Source organism: Mastacembelus armatus, chromosome 17 (genome assembly GCF_900324485.2).
Source record: "Mastacembelus armatus chromosome 17, fMasArm1.2, whole genome shotgun sequence".
Classification (NCBI taxonomy): domain Eukaryota; kingdom Metazoa; phylum Chordata; class Actinopteri; order Synbranchiformes; family Mastacembelidae; genus Mastacembelus; species Mastacembelus armatus.
The window spans coordinates 15,554,904-15,577,253 of NC_046649.1; the positions used below are offsets into that span (position 1 = coordinate 15,554,904).

The 22,350-nt window shown below is 37.4% G+C and overlaps 1 protein-coding gene across 3 annotated transcripts; it reads right to left on the bottom strand.

Moving 5' to 3' along the window:
- Positions 1 to 21: 21 nt before the first annotated feature.
- Positions 22 to 22,175, bottom strand: ccdc178 (coiled-coil domain containing 178). 3 transcript variants are annotated; one of them, XM_026313607.1, is made up of 21 exons: positions 22,047 to 22,175; positions 21,665 to 21,769; positions 19,785 to 19,921; positions 19,650 to 19,705; positions 19,478 to 19,557; positions 18,837 to 19,040; positions 18,501 to 18,721; positions 17,771 to 17,913; positions 16,044 to 16,197; positions 15,825 to 15,920; positions 15,455 to 15,591; positions 15,164 to 15,347; positions 14,202 to 14,264; positions 13,720 to 13,848; positions 13,501 to 13,614; positions 13,165 to 13,310; positions 12,719 to 12,878; positions 10,165 to 10,314; positions 7,091 to 7,225; positions 4,800 to 4,874; positions 22 to 790 (listed from the first exon to the last, which is right to left on the bottom strand). In XM_026313607.1, the coding sequence occupies exons 2-21, from the start codon at positions 21,726 to 21,728 to the stop codon at positions 785 to 787; spliced, it is 2,454 nt and encodes an 817-aa protein (XP_026169392.1). In that variant the 5' UTR covers positions 21,729 to 21,769; positions 22,047 to 22,175; the 3' UTR covers positions 22 to 784. The 3 variants fall into 3 exon arrangements, with proteins under 3 accessions (XP_026169392.1, XP_026169391.1, XP_026169393.1); XM_026313606.1 differs by lacking the exon at positions 22 to 790 and having other exon boundaries at positions 3,990 to 4,874; XM_026313608.1 differs by lacking the exons at positions 22 to 790; positions 19,650 to 19,705; positions 21,665 to 21,769; positions 22,047 to 22,175 and having other exon boundaries at positions 3,991 to 4,874; positions 19,785 to 19,917.
- Positions 22,176 to 22,350: the final 175 nt, after the last annotated feature.

Below are 22,350 nucleotides of genomic sequence, written 5' to 3' on the forward strand. Positions count from 1 at the left end.
TCAGTTAAAGGGCAACATTTCTAATAGCTGATTTAATTTATTGTGATGAATTTGCACAGATACTTGATTAAATACACGTCTATTTTTATATAGGGACTGATTATCACATACTTGTCATGTCAAATCAAACTTAGTCAGAGATGATTCATAAAATGTCCATTGTGTAATAGATTGGAAGCACTTATATTTGCTATTCAGGGAGTATGGGAGACCTGCTGTTTTAAACCCCTAGATCCCCACACATGGCGTAGCCACCACAGATACGGCTCAGAGAGTCAGCCAGCAGCCGGGAGGTGAGCAGAAAGGAACAGGCGGTGTCCCCTCCAGAGTGAGCACAGGAGTGTGTGTGTGTGTGTGTGTGTACAGTACATGTGTGTGTGGCATTCTCAAATAACAAAAGGATACCAGTTGTGTAGTTCAGGTGGGAGGAGACATGGAGGCGGTATGGAGTCTCACCTGAGGGTGAGTCTGGGCTATTGGGACAGGGGCTGTAGAGGAGACCTAGAGACATAGGGGCCGCAGGAGGCCACTGTGCCATTGAGAAGGTTTGGGGGCAGGAGGGAGAGAGGCCGCTGTTGCACAGTTTCCCCAGTGTGATGCATCTACCTTCAGGGTGGCAGCAGGCGTGGAGTGGGGTGCGACGGAGCGAGCATGGGCTCAGTGGCGCGGTCACCTAGGGACGCTGAAGCTGCTGTAGCAGGACTGATAGTTATTCCATGGGAGAATTTCAAGATGAGCTCCTTTGTATTAGCAACCCACTTCTACTCAAACTGTATCAAAGTTGTCAAACCTTTAAAGAAAAATTAATTAGGTTATAAAATATCTCACACTTATTCGTGTTGGATGTTCACAAAAATAGATTCCTTACTGCTGACATACTATGTCTAATGTCTCTGTGACAAATTAAACATAAAATACAATAAGTTTAATTTAGTATAATATAGTATACTAATCTAAACTGCATGTTTCCCTATGATTCTGTATTATTGTCGTCAGAGTTAAACTTCAGTAAATTTCTTTGGCAATGGGAAGCCAGCAAATTATTCCATACTGATTTGAAATTCTCAGACATTAAGCTTTTTAATTTTCTAGCCATACTTTTGTGTTGCAACTGTTGGAGTCATATCTTTTAGAAATTCTGTGTCTAATATGGTCAGCACTCCCAATTATTCACTCCACTGACAAGTGAAACAAATGGGACCAACCAGTGCATTCTGTATTATCTACACCCCTTGGATTCCCTGACAATAATTAATACAATGGCAAGCTGCTGTTACCAGCCCTGACGACATGAGCTCAACAACATAAGCTCTCCCTTTCCAAGAGCTCTTGAGAGAAAATTACACCCAGCAGTGAGGTCATATACATAGTGGCCACTAGCAGCTGGGTCATATTATTCTACTATCTGGGAGCCTAGATCAGATAAAGGTCCTATTGTACTGTGCTGTTAACATCACCAGGTTATTACTCACATCATTACACCATGAATGTAAGGTGCATGGAATATGCCAAGAATAATATGAATGTAACCATGACTATATATATCAATGGGGTCATTAATATGCCACAATCTTACTAAAACAGCTGTACTGACCACTTCACACACCATTATGTAGTATTACTTCATTTGCTCATAATACAGATAAACACTAACAAAACCTGTAGTGTTATATAAATAGCATATACCACATGTAAGCAGAGTTAGGTAATTTAGATGTATATTTTTGCAACAGAAACAAGCATTGCTCTTATGATAAAACAAAATTAAATGAATATTTGTTTGGTTTAACAGTCAACAGACCAATATGTCCCTTTAAAGAGTTGTCATGTAATCATACTAACCCCTCTTATTTTAGCCTACAAGGATATTAACAGGTTTTTTAATTATAGAGGAGCACATTCTCCCAACATCCATTAAAGGAATGCCATGCTAATTTTAAATCCTCGCAGCAGGCATTGGCATCAACAGAAGAAAAGTGGATGAGTTTCTCTTTAACAGCTGTAATTTGTGTTTTCCAATCACCAAGCTGATTTCTGCTCATTATACTCCGGTTTCACACCGGTAAGTGAGCAAAGTTTGGATTGATTGACTCTAATTAACTAAAAAATGTTCCAAGCCATGGATTTATTATCATGCTAGCTAGCCACAAATGTCAAAGACTTTCACAAATTATTATGCTGTTAAGATAAATATCTTAGAAATCAAATGAGTGTGGAAACACAAGGAACATGTATTGTTATACTGACGAATTTGTTTGGCATATTTTCTACGGAGTTCCACATTAAAGACTCACCTGGGCAAACACACAGTTCCAGTGTATTGTTAAGTCGTACAGTATGACTGAATGACAGATGCTTTAGTAACTTAAACTTTAAAGAAACATACTGCTTAATAACCTACTGCAGTGTATGAATACTACACTGAAAAGGCAATAAACAATGTTTGAAATTATTTAGTTAAAAATAAAATAACTAAGTTTTTGTATAATAGCAGCTACCACATGTAGCAGTGCAGAAAAGCAAGAAGAGAAAGACTGGTCCACTCTATGTTAACAGAAGACCTGTTTCCTCTTGTGTGCTCCAAAACTTGGCAGCATCTCCCTCATTGATATTTTAGACACAGTAGCACCTCTCTCCACTCACATTCTTTCCTTGACTCCATCAGCTCCATGGTTCAACTCTCCACTTGCTCATGAACAAAGATGGGACGGTTTAACTGGACACCTCCATTTTACTGGATTTAAAAAGATCTCAAAACAGAATTTTGGTTAGCTGGAGAAGACAGAACGTTGCTCTGATTCACTTGGCTTCGCGTCAATGATCAGAAGTGATCACTGAAGTGAATCCAAATGAAACGGACCCTTCGTCTGCATGGTAGTGCCAGCCTGAAAATGGGAATCACACTGCCTGTAAATCAGATTTTCTCAACGTCTCTTGCAAAATGTGCTTTATACTAGTCTACATAAAAAAAAAACTTTTAAACCAGCTTTTATGTATCAGAGAATACAACACAGTGACGGCTGCACTGTATATTCCATCCTCACCACACAAACAAGTGTCTAGCACGAAAGAAAATACATTTCAACTGTCAAATAGTCCCCATCAGTATTTCCACAGTTCACCCTCTTTACGGTAGCCCCGTTTAGGTGCGTGCACTTTGAGGCATGCCTGCAGATAAATGTGATGACATCTAGTTGTGGCTCACTTTCATTTATTTAGGGGATTGATTAGATGCAAGGAGAGTAGATAAATGTGTTAGGGAGGCACTTTCCTATGAGGTATTGCCATATAGTCGGTAAGGAATATGACATGGACTGAACATTTTTCTCCTCAAGGTGCTTTTGGAGATCTAGTGGCATCCTGGCTTTGCAAGTAGTCGATAAAAAGTACTGTGTTGGTGTGTGTTTCTCACTGTACAATATGTAGTATCTGTAATCTACAGATATAACTTTATTAATTCACTTTTTGTGGATAAAAGAGACTATAAAGGGTTGGACAAAATTTTTGATTTTATATATTCTTTTGCCAAAAATATTCCAATTGACTGAATAATAATGATCCTTAATTCAAGATGGAAATGGTCCTGTTAAAATACTTGACACTGACCTTGTTGTAGTCTGTCTAAGGCTGTTGTGTTCACACTGCCCCCTTCTGTCTCCACTAGTAGGAGAGGCATTCTATGTATCAACAAAACAACAGCATCTCTATCGTGCAGACACAGACAGGAGAGGGCAACACATATCTCTAAGAAGCAGTCTAAAAAAATCGACCCTGTATATCCGACCCATTATAATGGCAGACTTTATCTCAGGATGTGCCATTTTTAATAGTTATTTGACCAGCATTAATAAGTAATTCCAATTTTTAATTATTAAATATTTAATAAGCCTGATATATTCAGACAATATTGTTTATACTGAAACATTTTTACTTAACTTTAATTCTTATGGAGCAAACATTAGTGATGTGTACCATTAGTATGACATGGAGTATGACATGAAACAAAATCAATTTTCTACAAGTACTAAATGTGATTCACTTAAGATTCCAAATTGAAAACAGTGTTTCCCCAGGGTTCTTTAGAAAGCCAGTGGATAGTGCGCACACAACATCCTTTTGTGCACACTATTTACCCCTGGATTGCTTCAGGCTAATGTCTCAATAATTTTCACTCCTTTCTCAGGTCCTTCCCACAAAGGACTTAACTAATGATCCATGGACAAAATGAAGCATTTAAATTTATTCATTAATCATTCATCTCCAGCTCATTGAAAATGCTAAACTTCCACAAAATTAAGATTGAATATTGAAAAGTGATTGAGAGAGACAGCTTTCAGAGAGTGAAGAGAGTATGGGGTGTGATCACAAAAACAGGGACTTCCCAGAGTGGTCTTCACATGGGTATGATCAAGGTGGCTAAGGTGTACTAAGTGCTAGTTAAGGTCACAGGGTTTCACTAGTTGTAATTAGATCTTGGAATCTGGAGAAGCGTAGAATTTCTGTCAACACTGCCTGTAATTATTCTCTTTTCCAATTAATGGTGACATAGATTAATTATCTGATGAGGCAAAGCCAATTGCAATCATTCACCCAGCTAAAATTAGATCAGTCCTGACAGCAGCATGAAAGTCACCTGTTTCATTGTTATGGATTTGCTGCAAGTAAAGAGGGGGGTATAGTGAAGCGTGCTAGGGTAAGTAAGTTGTCTGGTACAGGTGAATGTCCAATTACACTGCTATCTGAACTGAAGGCATCTACTCATTCGATACAGCAGCATCTGGATTGGCTTGTTTGTTCACCTCAGCATCATCAGTGGTAGTAGAGTCATCTGTCAGGAACGCTGAGATGAGCTGAATTTCTTTTGACAAGCCCTCCTGTTGAAAAAAGGACAAACAGAATAAATGAAAAGAGACTAATTAAGAAAATACTGTTTTTGTGAACACTCTGTGCATCTCACACACAGCTGATGGGTCTACAATTGTGAGTGTAAAGTTACCATCTTACTCTTATTTTTGTGGGGAAGAGAACAAGAGGCTCCTGGTGAACCATGTCCAGGTTCAGTGCTCTTCTGTTTTAAAAACCTCAGCATCCAGTTTTTCTATTAAACTGCCTGGCACTGTCAACCAGCTTGGGAATCTGAACCGGCCTAGCCATGCAGAAATTCTCTGACTAACAATTATATCAGAAACAGGATCTTGGATTACTGTCCCCTGGGACTGGGGCAGTGGGCGTCCGCTCCAATCATTACTGGCCATTCAACAAGGCTCTGCACTGCTCTCCGCTGTTAGCCATTGTCAATTATGCCATCCCTAGTGTAAACTCGCAGAACACAAAGCTGAACTGCCAGTTCTGGCAGGAGTGTAACAGGATGACAGCCTCTCCATTCCCACCCCTACCCGCTCACACCCGCCCACCCTAGGGTTCCCTGGACTTCCTCCCCCTCAAGCTACTTTTGTGCAAACTACCATTTGGCTTCTGATTCAAGCTTGCCTTAACCATGAAAGCGCTAACCTGACCTCACTTATGTTCTGCTTGTTTGGTTAAGTGGACATGATGGACTAGTACAAGCATCATCAGGATTCAACCTGGTTTAACTCCAGTTACAACTTCTGTCTGTTCTATTTATTTCTTATAAGCTGGCAACTGATTCTTTTTTGTTTAGTTCTCACCTACGCAATTTAGCTGGTGCATTCTTACTATCTGTATTCTGTCAGTGAATTTCTTGATACACATGCAACATCTTAACATTTAGGTTATTTAGATGTGTGTTTTCTGATTGTGTGTTCTCTGTGTGTAGTTTTTGGACTGAGCTGGACTGTTCAGGAAAAGCCAGTTTAAAGTGAGTGCTGCCTGCTCTGATGGACCCTGTGCTGAGCTGTGATGGGTGACGGTGTGGTGCGCTTGAATACACCAGCTCTTTTGTCCTTCACACTCTGCAGCTCCCTGATAGCTCCTCCCCCTGTGCCCCACTCCTCCCTGCCTTGAGCTGTGATCTGCTGGGGCCTTTTGAGGCTGGGCTGCTGAGACATGGCTGCTTCCTGTAATGTCTGGACCAGACCCATCAAAAAACATGTCAGCAGTCATAGGAGGAGGAAGTGAAAAGGAAACTACTTAGTATTTTCACTAGGTTCTCCCCTGGAAAATCTCCAATCAAATGTTAGCATGCTTTGCCTCCTATCTGATGAAATCAGCTGAATTTGAATTTTGGCTAACAACACATTAACCAACAAAAAAACGATCAAAATGCAACTGACAAACATGGCTAATTAGGGATATGGGATGTCCTACTGTTAAGGTAAAGAAGTAAAATGGGAGAAAGTGATCCATAGTTTGGTTGCATGCCACCTGCTCTGCAGTAATGTTGGACAGGACATTTCATAAAGATTCATCACTGTCCCTCTGTCCGCTTTGACCTCATCTCAAATCACAGCACAGATTAGACACCGATTATCCTCTAATTGAAGAGCCTTACTCCTCAACCTTGCAGAATATGGTGCTACTCTTCTGCAAGACAGACAGAAGGTTATTCTTCTCACAAAGAAGACACTGTGGCACAGATATCTTCCATGTGGTCTAATGAACTCACTAAGAATTGGATGCAAAGTCAAAAATGCTTCTGGTAAACAGGAAACAGGCTCAAATGTTAATGCAATCTGCCCCAACACAGTGTGTTGTGTATATAGAGTTATCCAGAGAGGCAGAGCTAGCCTCAGTCATGGGGTCACTGCATAGGCAATCTAGCAGACACATCATCCATCATATCAGTCTGGGATCTGATGAGTGAATGTATAGACTGTAAGGCAAAAGTGGTGTCTTTAACTCTACCATAGTAAAAAAGCACAAAGCCTTGGTGGATGTTTGCCTGGCTGCCCTTGCTTGGCAAAGAAGACACAAGGCAACTGACTAACCGAATGAGGCTTAAACAATGCCAAGCATAACATGGAGTTACTGTAGTATGCAAAGGAATACGCTACCATCCGGTAGAACACCTAGACTGGGATAAAAGTTGAATAAAGGGATTTAACATATAAATGAATGGTGACAGTTTGTGCAGTTTTCCAGCCTGATTTACATGTATATGTACAAATACCTGGGCTGTTTTTATTTTCTGGTTGGTCTCTTGAGAAAGAGCCTGGCACCGGTCCAGTTCAGCCTGGCTATAGAGGCTGCGTTGTTCGAAGTATTTCACCAAAGCTTTGTGCATCCTCTTCTGCAACAAAGAGAGCTAGGGGGAGAGAAGGCAGAGAAAAGGAATTGGTAAGGCAGGAGAGGAAATTAATGGCAGTGTTCAAGAAGAATGATGGAGGGGAATAGAGAAAGCAGTCAATAGCCCATTCTGCAGTACACGGGCCTGACAGGAATTTCACAGTCTCTTGGTTTCTCTGCCCACTCGTGTGCACTCATCAGAATCCAGTCACATCTGGCTGCCAGGATGGGGGGTTAATTTTCTCTAAATGCTTCAGCAGTTTTGTTCTAGCCGAGGCAAACTCTGTGACTGCAAAGCTGATGAGTAAAATATTTCTACTTCACCCAGTTTAACTTTATACCAATCCCCTCAAGACATATTTTACACATACACACAGAGTCATGAACCCCCCACTGAAACCAGAAATTATTCCTAGTCTCTTGGAAAGACATGCTGCTTGCTTTATTATTTGAACACAGTTTCAAGCAAAGGGGTTTAAATTCTGATAGATGCCATTGCTTTTCTTTCCCCTCCATCTCTCTACTCTTCCTACAAAGCTTATCATTGCTTGGCAATGTGTTCCCCAGTGCATTGAAAACTAAAGCGAATTAGCTCAGTCATCAGCTCCTGAAGGAAAGACAATAACAAGAATGCTCTTTATGGTTTACCCTGTTAAAACCCAAGAGCTGCAAGTCTCCATATAAACAAAGCAATTCTTACATGTACAGTACATTCAAGAGAGCTTTTATAAGAGGTGTATAATGTGAAGTGCTATCAGAATCATGCATTTTTTTCTATTTACATAGGAAAACATTGTATATTTATTTGCACATGTAATGTAGTTACTTAAATTTAGATGACATGATACTCTAACGTCAACATAGATACTGACACATTGTCTTTAAAAAACAATAATTATTAAATGGTTCCACTGCTTCCACTACCAACATAATGGGGCTGTATATAACTTCAGTTTAGTTAAATCATCTGTATCTCAAATTCAGTTAAAGATATAATCTTTGTTTTAAGTAATACACAGTATTCTCCTTTATCACACCTGTTATCATTGAGTTTTGTATAACACTAAAACTATGTGCTTAATTGAGCTCTCCAAACTCTGCTATTAAAAAATGCTGATGACGATGCTAAAATGTCAAGTAAATTAAAGTACGTAGGTATTTGTATATTTTTTTATCCTATCCAATTATTATTGCTGAAGCATTAATGTGTAAGTAGCATTCTACTGTTGTAGCTGGTCCAAATCGATCTCATTTTAACTATTTTATATACTGTAGGGTAGTTGAAATTATTATTATACATCATCATCATATTTTTTTGTATTGTATGTAAATCTTAATCTGGAAAGTAAACAATAAGATAAGCTTTTAAATAAATGTGGTAGCATTCAAATTATAAGTTTCTCCAGTAATGTATAAGTGCCTCAAAATTACACTTAAGTGCAGTGCTTGTATACATGTAGATAGTTATATTCTTTCCTGGACCACCTTTCAACATAATGCTCCACCAGTGCAGTTGTAAAGTTCATAGTTTCAGCTTCAAACACCCACCCTGCATTTTAACAAGTGAATATCAGCCATGGACTCTCCTGCAAAGGCTTGGATAAGTTCAAATTACAAGTTTTAATTCCCAATTCCCAATATTATTTGTAAGAGCTTTCCTTGTTTTAGATGCTTTCTATGTGCTTTCTAGTCTCATCCTCTCATACTGAAGGTTGTTTTAAACTTGTTTCTTCATCTGTATTTCTGTAATGCATGCTGTCAAGATTATTTTTAAAGCATATTTTAGAGATGGCCTTTAATGTGTCCCTCAGTTAAATACAATAAATGAGATTATGGCCTGTATATACATGCATGCTCACACTAATGTTCTGGTCTATATGATCCTAGCAATGTTAAATACATTTACCCTGTTGCCTCCAGTTACAAAGAAATTGATTAACTAACACTCACATAAAAGGAAAACATTATAAATAAAGCTGGAAACTTAAATCAGATTCAACGTGATAGGTTTGCATTTATAGTTCAACAAGATTGTTGTTTATAAGCTTCATATAAACACTAAATTTAGGCTTAAAATACTAGTTGAGAGGATGCTGTTGCAGAAGTGTAGAGTTGAAACAAACAAAAATGGTGAAGGCTGAATCCAGAGTAAAAGAAAATCAGGCTTTGATCATGAGCGTGGAAAATCCTGTCCACAGGATTTTATTTTTGCATGCATTTTTCACTTGATAACATTCATGCAGTTAGATGAGGAATTGCTCAAGTAAAGGTATTAGTCATTTTTGGAACAAATAATATGTATTTTTTATTGCCGAAGCAATGTGTCTTCTTCCTGGAGTTATGGTCATCAAGTGTAATTCTGTTTCAGTTAAACAGTGTCAAAAACAATAAAGACTGAATAGTAAATGCTGCTGAGTTGCCTTTTTCAACTAGTCAAGATCTCTGGTGCTCTTTTAGTAATGAGGGCACACTTATACGAGCCTAACCAGTTTGCAGCAGATCCCTAACTAACTGCTGTGGTGAGCAGAGGCAAATTTGTAACACAATGATAAATTTCACCTCTGACCACAGTACAAAAAGTATAATCAGGAAGACGTAGAAGTTATACTATTTACATGTACCATCAACCTCTTCCTTTACTCCCCTTGGTGGCAAAACTACATAGCTATCATTACATTATGTCACATCTATCATCCTCCTCCACTCAAGATATCTCATCATTATTAGATTGCTTCATAACCTCCTCACTGGTTGCCAAGCTAAAACCTTAAAATTACTGCCCATGCAAAGATGAGTTACTGTACTGTATCTAGTGCTAAGTAGAACAGCATGAACTAAAACATAAAGGGAATAGAACATATGATTACAGCAGGAATCTTAGGTTATTAAACATAAAATAAAAATGAGACAAACATGATAAAATAATCAAAATATAGTTAAAAGTTACAATTACCTTACCTGTGTGTAATATTGAAAACATTTATGCATGTGGTTTTTCTTGCTCAATGCAAACACTTCCTCTGATTTAGCCTCCATGAGGATCTTCTTCAGACTTTCGTACTCATTGGGCAGTCGCCTGTTTTCCTCCATTGCAATATTTAGTGCTTCCTACACACATGAAAGCAAAAGATTTAGGTAAAACTGTGAAGGTAAATTATGTGTTTACAGTACCTATTAAATAACCACAAGGCAAAAGCAGGTGTAAGGTCAGCCTCAGATCAATACTCTTGCTACTGTATTTCTGATACCTCAGAATCAATCATCAATTCAATGCTATGCTAATATAAGCTTTCTCTTTTTCCCAAAAATGTACTCTCCATACCTTACTGCATGGACCTTGGGTCAAGAGTAATTGTGGTACTCTAACTCACTGGTACATCCCTGACAACAGTTTCTAAAAATGGACTGGAACCAGGTTTCTTTTACAATTAAACATGAATTTTACATTTGTAGCAATAAGTGTTCACTGATGGCTTTGCGTAGATATGATGACCATTTCACCAATAGGTTTGTACTGTGGGAGACTACATCTATGCCAGCAGAACTGCTGACGCAGCATGATGTACAGTAAAGATGTAAATACATACCGAATAATCAAATAGATCAGTGTTTTCACAATCTGCCATGTACAGACCCAAAAAAGACATTATACTGTATATGAGTCAATATACAGAACTGCCCATACTGCACAGTAACACTACACTGACCCATTTATAAGACAATTTAATTGTACTACTAATCTGCTATGTGTGCATACAATACAATACATATATGGATTCTGTGTTTGTGCTGTTAATGAAGGCAATATAAATAGCATGCGTACAACAATGGACTCTTTCTGAGAAATCAAGCAAATAAATCTCAGTGAGTATGTGTCTCTCTGCGCGTCCCCTTTTCATTTGAACAATGTTTCCCAAGTACTGGATATGTGGCTGGTGAATATCTCAACTCTACCTGCAGACATAATGAAGTGTGTCTCTGCAGTAAAACAGAACAGCACTAAAGTGATGAGTTTAACCCAGCAGAAAGAGGGGCTGTAAACATGACAAATGCCTGCTATTGATTTCAGGTTTAATTACTCCATGCAGCACTGACAAAGCCCATCTGATGCTGTTGTGAAGTGTAAATGGAACAAATTACACTTCATTGCCCATAAGAAACTGATAACGTCGGCAGTTTGCATTGTTTACTTTGTCCTCGCCAAACGCCAAGCCTTCATCAAATCAAAAAATAGGTGCATATCTGAAAACCAAAATCCTTTCAGATGTGTATGGGTTGAACAGAGATGACCACAGATTTCTAACCAGTGAACCTATTTCACCTTGATACACTCAACACTGCATTTGTGTCTTTAAAAATAACCATCTGCAGGTTGTATTTAATACAACCTTATACAACCCCTCATTACGCTGTTATACTAACCTGTGTAAGATTCTGTTTAAAAGAGGAGCTGCACCCTACAGGAGCATATGAGAGTATAGTACTGGGTCAGCATCCTTATAAAAAATCTCATATTTGAAAGTGTTTCACCATTCTGCTTCATGCACTGTGATTTCTGAATGCACACTCTTCTTATTATGTTATGCTAATGTAGACATTATGTGTGCTTTATATTGGTGCCAGTGATTAAAGTGACCAATTTCCTTAGAACTTCAGACTCTCTCTGATCTTTTTATTTGGTGAGGAGTATTGTTGTTATATCATCTTCTTTCGTCAAGTGAAAAGACTAAACCCTTTTTTGCATGGCTAACTTTTATCTGGCTAATGGGAGTTGTGTCTATGAGGAAGACTTCTAATTCTTAAATTGTCTCACGCCAACAACTTCTTTAAAGTTGCTGCACTTGGATGCATGGCGGCTTAAGCTCCATTGCCTTTTCTTGTTTTGAACTAATGCATTCTTGATCACCGTTTAATGAAACTATATACCACATGGCGATTTCACATTAGATAAGCCATGTGAAACCCCCATCAGCAAAGAGGCTCTGGCTGGGGCTGATAATCCTGCAGATGAAAACCTTACAATAAATAGGGGTTTCTCTTACAAAGGAGTGTTCAAATAAATGCCATTTTGTGCACAGAATCTTTATGTTTTTATAAGAGCCTATTTCTGACATTAATATAAAAAAGTCCAGATTATATGCTTATTTGATATTGTGTACTGTACGCTTACAATGAAATTGCTATTGAAAATGTTGGCCTACAGGTAACAAAATAGGCACGGCATATCACCACGACACGCATCATCAAATTTGTCCAGACAAAAGACTATAACAACAGTGAGTTGTCATTTGTGGGAAAAGCACTTAAACAAGATTGACCATGGCTTGTAATTTTAATTGCACACAGCTCTTTCCTCTGCATCTTAAGGGAAGTATTGTGACAAGCAATGTGCTGACACTAATCCACAAACAAATAAACAATGAGATGTTTTTTACAGCTTGTCTCTGATTTCACAGCAATTGACACAAAAAGTCATGTACTTACAGAGTTATACTGAACAACATTGTGTTACCTTGGTATCTTCTGTTTTCATTTTTCTTGCTGTAACAAGAGCAGTGTGTGTCTGCATGGATCGCTGTGTTCGTTGTTGGCAGTTATTAATATCAGACTGCAAGGTGCTCATTATGAGAGCAGCTGATTTGTTTTTGAAATCCACCACATTAAAGTCACTTCTGGAGGGACAAATCAAACACATAAATTGCTATTATACTTTTATAAAATTATTATTATAATTACTCAAAGCATGTTAAATTTATTTTAGATATACTCAACCTTTTAGAAAAAAATAGACAATAGTTTAAATTAAAAATGCAACACTTTTATTAAAATGGTTATTTCTTTGAAAATAGTTGAGTTTTCTCCATAGTGTTCTCTGTCATCATAGTCCTTTCCTGAACCCTAAAATATACTATATATTCAGTGTTGCCTGTGAAAAAATGAAAAGACAGGTAAACTTACTGAAGTTCTGCTATGAGGTCTGGCATACTTTCTGCTATTTTTTCCATTTTGTCTGAAGCATCTCTGGATTCTTTGCTCTTCTTTGTAAGTTCATTGATCCTGTCCAAAGTGGTATCATATCTCTTTATCATGGCAGTGTGTAAATCCTACAAACAAAAAGTAAGGTAACCACATTTGCTGAAAGTGCTTTGAACATTACTTTAACAAAAAAATGACATGATAAATAGCTGCGACAAGCTTGCTGCTCAATGAGCTTTACTGAGTAAACCTGACTTTGCAGCTTGTTCTTTGACTCAAGAATTGCTTTATGCAACCCTCAACTTTTCCTTTTCTTACCTGAGCAGCTTTCAGTTGGCCATGTTTGAGTTTTTTCTCTCTCTCAAGGTGGACTAATGTATTCCTGTGCTCAGACTGAGTCTTTTCCAAAGTTTCTCTCAATTTCTTGATATTCTATACAAAAAAAGAAAAAGCCTCAAAGACTCAAAGATTTAGAAATTTGGTTTTATATTAAATTATCTTCAGACTAATATAAATTATTATTAAGTTTATCAATACCTCAATTTTTGACTCCAGAGCTTCTGTCGCTGAAAATATATCTTCAAATTCTTTTTTAAGTATTTGATTAGCCAGCGCTGAGCTCCTTTGGTGTTGTTTCAGTTCTTCTTCAACATTTGTGTATTGACCCTGATCCAACAGAAAAATAAAAGGTAGAATATCATTATTTTGAAGTCTTAAATCACAAACAGGGAGTAAAAACAATAATGGGAGACATACAAAATTATGCAACTGAATATACCTATGCATTTAAAACTATCCTTATGAAACTTATAATGCTGTTTTTATAGTTTGTGCTTTGTGAAGCTTTACGTCTCCAAAACACAGCAATAAGCTTATACAATCCCAGTATTCAATAGAAGCTGAACGTTTACAAAAATAGTGACATATTTTGAAAATTTCATTTAAATCTTTGTTTTTTATCAAAATTTGGTTGTTAGGTTTTGCTCACTGGAAGACCCTCAAGGACCCCATGAATTTACCTTCAGTAGTTCCATTGCAGTCATCTGACCTGTCAGATCTTTCCGTAGGCTTTCAATCTTTTTCTGTTGAGCATATAAAGTTCACTGAACAACACTGAGGAAAGCAGTTGGTATTTACATATTTTTTTATAAAAAATGTGGCTCATGAAGTACATTGCCCAGACCACAAGTACTTAGACAGTTAGACATTTTGTTCATTTTGTTGTTCAAGTTCTGTGCTTCAACATGTTCAATTAGAGATAAAATAATGGATATCACATTAGAGTGCCAAGTTTCAGCTTTGATTATCAAATCATTTGTTTTCACTACAGCCAGTTTCAGCTTGTTGTATAGTTTCTCTTGTAAGCAGAATATAGCTCAGTCAAATTGAGATCACGTGACTGAACCGTGACACGCACATCTTCTTGAACTCTGCTAGATTCTTCCACTATGCTCTCGCAAACAGCAACCTGCCCTCTGTGCTTTTGAGGCTTAACAAGGTCTGCACCTCTGTCAGGCATTCTGGAGAGCATTCTTTCTGCTTCTGAAATCTGAAGAGATTTCTCTTTACTATGCAATTTTTCTGTGGTCATCTACAAGACTTCTAAGGCCCCTCAGGCTACCAGGTCATTTGCTATTTTCTAGTTTTCCTGTTGGCACCTTATGTCTAAGTATTATCTTATCTTTACTTGCATGGTCACCTCTTAGACAGTCGGACAACTCCACCTCAATTTCAGCTCTACACAGCCAAATGTTGTGTGTTTGTGTGAACAAAACCTGAAACAACACAGCTGCCCAAAAAATATTTAGTAACCAGATGTAAATTATACAAAATAAAGCTGAGGTTCAGCACTTCAATATAGTATAGATTTTTTTTTCAACTTAAATGTGTTTAAGCACAGAGCATGAAGAATAAAAAATGTGTAACTGTCCAAATACTTGTCTGGACTGTACATTGAACATGTAACTATGTTGTCACTGACCCTGGTCCTGTGTTCTTCCATGAGGGTCAGCTGCTCCTGCTCTTGAAGCTTAGCCTGGGTGACACTGTGCTGGGCTACAACTTGGGTCACTTCCTCCTTGGCCTTTTCCCACTGCTCATCATAGTCAATAATTTTCTGGAGCATCAGCTTTTTTTCCTCACGCATCTGTTTCACTGCTTTCTCACTAACAAAAAAATCACAAAGTAAACAAATGATAAACTCACTTGTGCACTACTACTGTAGTATCCAATAAAAGATGTTGTAGGTTTTTCCACTGCTTTGACATTGTACCTTTCAGAAATTCTTTTCTTGTAGTCTTCTTCATTCTGTTCATTCTCCATGTTTTCTTTACAGAGTGCTCCAAAAGCATTGAGTTTTGAATGGAGCTGCTCTTCTATGCAGGAAACCTTTGCTTCCCCATTAAGCTTCTGTGGATAACGCAACATACAGTACACCACAGAATGGATGCACTTATCCAAAATACCTTGCAGTATCAAAGACTGAAACATTAGCATCCATAGCTCAATTGAGATTTCTATCTAACCTTGGCAGTTAAATGCTTTCTCTACCCAATCTATCAAGATACACATAAGTAGCAAAAGCGGTACCAACATATTGAAGAGATGTTTATTTATTTATATGCAAAAATGACAATACTTACACTTTTCAAAAAGTCTTGCTGTAATGCACTTAGTTTCCCTTCTAGTTTGTTATTTTTTTGGATTTTGTCCTCAATTTGAAGTTTCAAATTGAAAATCTGCAAAAAAAAAAAAAAAGAAAAAGAAAAAAGGAAAAATGTGAATTTGGCCAATTTTGCATGCTGTTAAAAGTTACCTTTTTGGGAAAAATAAAAATGAAAAATATAGACAATATCAGTTACTCTGTCTTCTTCGGTTTTCTTGAGCTCCATCATTTCATGAATACGCTGTGTTATGGTTGCACACTTTTCTTGTGTAAGAGCAACTGTCTTTTCAGTATCCTGTATTTCAGCACACAGACCTTTATTAAGCATCTTCAACTGGTTTAAATCATCCCTGGAGAGAAAAACAGTTTTATTGTTATCAAGTTGATGTATTCAAGTTATGGTAACTAACAGTGCATTGCTATGATGTTGATATGATATCAACATTATCACGACCCTTATGATGCACAATATGTTACAAGTAATATTTTACAAAGCAGCAATCAAACCATTATTTATTATTATTTATTTACTGCATTATTAAGTGCTCTCCATTTCAGAGTTTTTAAGGCACTCAATATGAACATGGCCTTGGCTCTATCAACATCAACAAACAAATTAAAAAGATTCCTGTTAAGTTAATGCCAAGTCCATTATTTTTGTATATCAATTTGTTGGTAATAAGTTTAACAAATGCTTTGGTTGCTATGTTTATGGTTTTATATAGTTTTATATAAATTACTCAAATGATTAAGAGAACAGTTAATCACAACAGTATAACATCAACCTCAGGAATCTGTCCTTTTAGGAAGCAGAAGTGACTGACTCAGTTTCACCTGCTTTGGTGCATATGAAAAGTGACAATAGGTGAACTGGAGAGGCAAAAGCAAGACAACCCAAACAAAGGAAAGTTTCTGCATATGGTGGCCACAGACAAATGCTCTGTCCTCATCCTTCCTGACTGATTCTTCCTTCCAGACTCAAGTTTCATGGTTTGCTAGTATCCTTGTCATTACTGGTAGCATGACGCAGTACCCGTCACCCAGTCAGGTTGCACAGGTTGTCCAGTTACTTGTAAAGATGGCATATCTATATGTGCAGTTTGCTGAGTCTCCCAGCTCAGTCTCAAGAGCATTTAGAAGATACCAGGAGAATCGGTATCTGCTTCTTTGTCCAGGAGGAACAAGAGAGCACACATATTTCTGACCAAACGGTCAGAAAAAGATTCTATGAAGGTGCCATGAAGGACTAATGCCCTCTAGTATGACAGGCCAGTACCATGCAGCTCGACTGGCATACACCAGAGAACACCAGGTCTACCATTAGCACCCTGTTCTCTTCACAGATGTGAGCAGGTTCAGACTGAGCACGTGACAGATGTGAAAGTGTCTGTAGATCTTATGTGTGTGCAGTAGGCTCTGGGGTCCTCCTGGTACTGGACGATTGCCAGCCTCATGTGGGCAGAATGTGTAGGCAGTTCCTGGATGACAAAGGCATTGATGCCATTGAATGTCCTCACATGCCCCTCACCTAAATCCATTTGAGCACCTATGTGACACTGTGTAATCAGGAATATGCCCAGACATTGTTGGGAGTGCATGGAGGCACGTGGGGGCCATACGCACTTCTGAGTCACAATTATGAGTTGCTGTGATAAAAATTATTCAACTTTGATGAGCCTGTAATTTCAATTTTTCAATTTTCTGTATGATTTTGAATACAGCCATTCATGGGTGGTTGATTTGTTTCTATTGACCGTTATGTCATGTAGTTCTGAATAAATTATAACAATGTACATTACTACAGATTTTCAACTTGTCTAATTTGTTGATCAAGATCTAATGTGTGATTTAAGTGTTCCCTTACAGTTTTTTAAGCAGTATATAATTTTGTTTATGTTCACTACAGTTAGGATAGATACTCACAATCTGTTATCCAGCCGATTCTTCACTGCTAATAGTGTAGGTTCCAAAGATAGCTTTTCATCATTGGCATCCTGCTCCATCTTTTTTAATTCCGTTTGAACCATTAACAAATTCCTTTGTGTTTTTGAGAACACTCCATTAGCCTAAGTAAGAAGGTAAGAACACAGTCTCATTTTCCTTAGCAAAAAATGTCAACATAAACTTATTAATGCATTATGCATTACAACCTGAACAAACTAAATATTCTGAATCCCAGTTGGGTATTACGACAGGCCAATGCAGAAGCTTTTACTTCTTTTTACCTTTGGCAAAACTTAGCAAATCCAAAAAGCTCAAGGATATCTATTAATGTTGTTCTTTCTGTGAGTCTGGTTTTAAAGAGTCACACTTGAATATTAGAGCCCAGGGTTTGTAACACTCAGTCACTGACTTGTTAAGTTATGATTAAAAAACATTTCATTTGTTTTAACAGAGTCAGTATGCATTTTATTTAGCAACCATAAAGCTGCATTGATTTCAGGTCAATGCATGTTGAGCATCCCTTTGACTCTTAACCATCACCCTGCTCTTCACTTCATAGCATATTTCAGCATGGACACATTAAGGTCAGAGGCACAGCTATGGGTTTGATTTTATCATTAGATTAGTATGTATTTAAATAAACTGAACATATTCTATATATTAAAATTATTTAGATATAAACACAGAAAGAAATCTGTTTAGAAGTTACCTCTGCTTGTACCATGTCAATTTGATTTATAATGTCATTTTGGAAATCCAGGTTATCATTTACAATAGGTATTTGTTTTTTAGCAAAGCTGATGTCCTCATGTAATTGCTGGTTCAACAATGTAGTGTGTGACAATTTGTCCTGGGCCTGGTCAAGTTTCTCTCTTTCCAATTTTAGCTGCCACTTCAGTTCAGTGATGTCTCTGATGCAAGCTTCATGCTCTAAAAAAGCAATAGTGAATTAGGAAGTATATTCATTGTAATGTGGGACACAATCCCAATACTTCATAAAAAGCAAGTCTATAAAAAGAAGATAAAGCATCTTTTCGTCACTGACCTTTTTGGACAACAAAAGCATGCTCTTGTTGCTTCCATAGTGAAATACTGTCAACTTCATTCTCCAGAAATCTTTTTCTTCTCTTCTCTTTGTGAAGTGCTTCCTCTGCATACTGCCGATCAGCCTCCAGCCGCTCAATCAGATACACAACCTCTCCAAGGACATCATTTATTTTCTTTAATAGTGGCGATAATGGACAACTTTCTGGAGAATGGAAAACTTTACATGACTGACATACAGTACTGTGAAATATTACTTTAGGCTTATTAAACAAAAGCATAGACAAGTAAACTAATGTTCACAAATAATTATAATCTGACATACAGGTATAACACGTAGGCTCAGGGAAAAATAAACCTGGAACAAGGAATTAAAATAGCATAAGTGAATGTAGGATGATATTCAATTTGTTGTTATTGAGGAAAAAGATGTGAACCAGTAACTGGCACTTCATTATTGTCAAAACTTATGTGACCAAAACTGCATAGAATGAAACAGAAATTTAGAGCTTCTTGAGACATTTATGTGCTGTGGGGGCCGGTGTTGGCGTTTTTATGACACAACAAAAATTAAGATAAAATACTTCAGAAATATTTTTAAAAATCAATTAATGATATATGAAGGGGAAAAAAATTGTTCACCTCTAACAGTAATTGCGATGCCTTCAACAAACAACTCTGTAGACATCACTGATTCAGAATCGGAATATCTGGACTGAAATCTGTTACAAATGAGTGAAAGTCAAGATATTTTTTATGGCATGCGAAACATAACAAAAAGAAACAGGAAATTAAAACAGTAAAAAATATATACCTCAAAGTTTTTCTGTGTTTCTTGTCCTGATCACTTTGTGGCTGATACTTCCCAGGCTGGTATACAACATATAAAATTTATCCTATGAACATATTTGTCTTACAACGGGTTTTACCTAGTCTGACATCAGTTTACCTGTTGACACCAATTTTCCACAGCCATCTTCAGCTCTTGGATATGGTAAATAGCACTGTCAACACATGGTGAGGGACTGTTGAGCAAAGCACAAGTGCGACGTCTACCAGAGCAGTTGACTTGAAGATCTGCTTCATCTTTAAAAACACAAAAATGTTGAGATCTGTAAATCTGTAAAGTAAAATTCATTTATCACAAAAACAATTGCTTTCATAGAAAAAAATGCCAATCTTAACTACAGTTTTTTTTAATGACATAATGCCCCTGAAATTGAAAAAAAAATTGCACATTGATGAATCCTGATCCCTAAAGGAAAAAAAAAGCATAAAACTGATTTATATTGGAAGAAAATGTAATCCTTCTTCATTAAATTTATTTTGAAAAGTAATTACAAAGCAGTATTTGGCTGTGAAAGATGCTCTCTGATTCTTTCTTTTCCCTTTTATTCTAGTTGCACTGATACTGCAATATATTAGAAGCATCAGTGAAAAGAGCAAAGACCACTGATTTGAACATCTCAAGACAAACCCAAGAGAACAATTCTTGGTGGTGAAAGGACGCCATCTGGCTGAAAAATGTGGGAAAACATTGGCGCAGATTGCAATCCCACATACCAATGTCTGAGAAAATAGGGACTTTTGGACAATCATCTATTTCGTATTACAAAAACATGCCATGCTCATTCACAAGTAAAAATAATTGTTTGACAAATTCATTATAGTTAGGATTACTAAACACCATTTCGATATTAATTTTTTGTTGGTGCAAACATTACTTTCAATACATAAATACACTTAAACTACAATCACACAACTAGCAGTTAACATTGAATCACAACTATTATGTACAGTAGGGAGAGAATATTTTTAATATTTTTGTCATTCCAATTTCCAAATTAATTTCTACATTGCCACTTGTGCCCAATGTTGGTGCCTTCATGTGGAATTTGTTTGTGTAATTATGCAAAATGTCCTCTTGCAGCTGGATTTATATCTTGTGCTTAGGAGGAACATCCACTGGGTGCCTTGCACAACTAACCTAAAGACCTATTCTAAGCTGCAACGTGTGAGATCTGAGGAAGGTGATTCTCCTATGCCATTTTTATGCCAGGCTGCATCGTAGATTAAGAAACGTGGCTAAAATGTATTTCCATGTGCAAAACCAATCAACATCCTGGATCACACGGCCCTGGATTCAGCTGAAAGTAAGACCAAGTTTATACAAACCCACAACAGTATTTTGTGTCACAAGTTTTGGTGGGACGTGCACCACCAGGTGTTTGTATATAAATGTCAAGACAGCGACATTTGGTGTTGTCTGGCAGCTTCATCATGTGTAGGGCAGTAGGCCCCTTCATCACAGTTTTCTGCCAACTATGCGCAGCAAGCTAGTTCAGTACAAGTACAATGGCTAGTAAGTCACCTATTCAGATAAATACAAGAACAGAGTCAAGGAAAAACGGAAGAGGGACCAAAATACAGCTCATCTGTTGCTGAACAGATTAGACAAATAATACACACTGAAAGAATCAGGTGGAGTAAGAAGGTGTTAACAGCCAGTATGTAAACAGCAAGTTGAATTACTTGGTTAGCTATAGCTCTTCAGCATCATTAAATATAATTACATGTATTCACACATATTCACCTTCTTAATCACTCTATGTTGTGCAGATGCTTAAGCACTGGCTGCATTACACCTAACATGCAATTAGACCTTAAAGGATGCACTAAATAAAAATAAAACATTTGAAAACGCGTTAAAAAATAACAGTAGTCAAAATACAAAACCTAGTTAAGTAGTTAGCTACAACAGTAGGGTTAACTACTAACAAAACGAGGAAGGTTAGCTAACTAACGTCAAAAAATGTTAACTCTTCTCACCTGTTTCAGTAGTAATGTTACGTCCTTCCCTTGATGGGAATCTGAGGGGTTCAACATCTGGCATTGCTGCCGATATTACCGATTTTCAAGGCAATTTTTAGAGTCCTGTGGAAAGAAACGACATAACTACATCCCCCAAACAAACCCAGAATCTTTAGCTAAATGGAAAAATTATCTGTTAACGCTATTTAGGTACTGTCACATTCGGATGATGCAGGTTTTATAAGCAGTTTGGGTAACCCTAACGTCTCTAACGTTCGCTACCGTGCTGGTGCTCTCTTAGCTAACGTTAAGTTGACGTTTAATTAACTCGCCTAATGACAAATTAATGAGCTGGGGGGGGTCGTTGTCATAGCAGAAAGTGAAAGCAAGAATTACTTACTTAGAGCAAAACACTCTTGCCAGCTATCTGTTCGTTATTGTGAAACTTGTTTGTGTTCTTCATCGAAGCCAGCTTGGGAAAAGTTGCCTTTCTGAAAGTTTTCTCCGAATGAGTCCTCTGAAGTTGCTGTCAATCTTCTGTGAAGGTTGCTAAGCAACAAGGGGCTGCGTTTGGATTGAGTGAGTTGCGTTCAAGAACAGCACACAACGTTTGTGCTTTTGGTTTGCAGCACTAAGAGGCGTTTTCAATGGAGTAGGCTAGAATAGGACTGAGAGTTTAGGGGTAAATCCATATGATTCTTTTA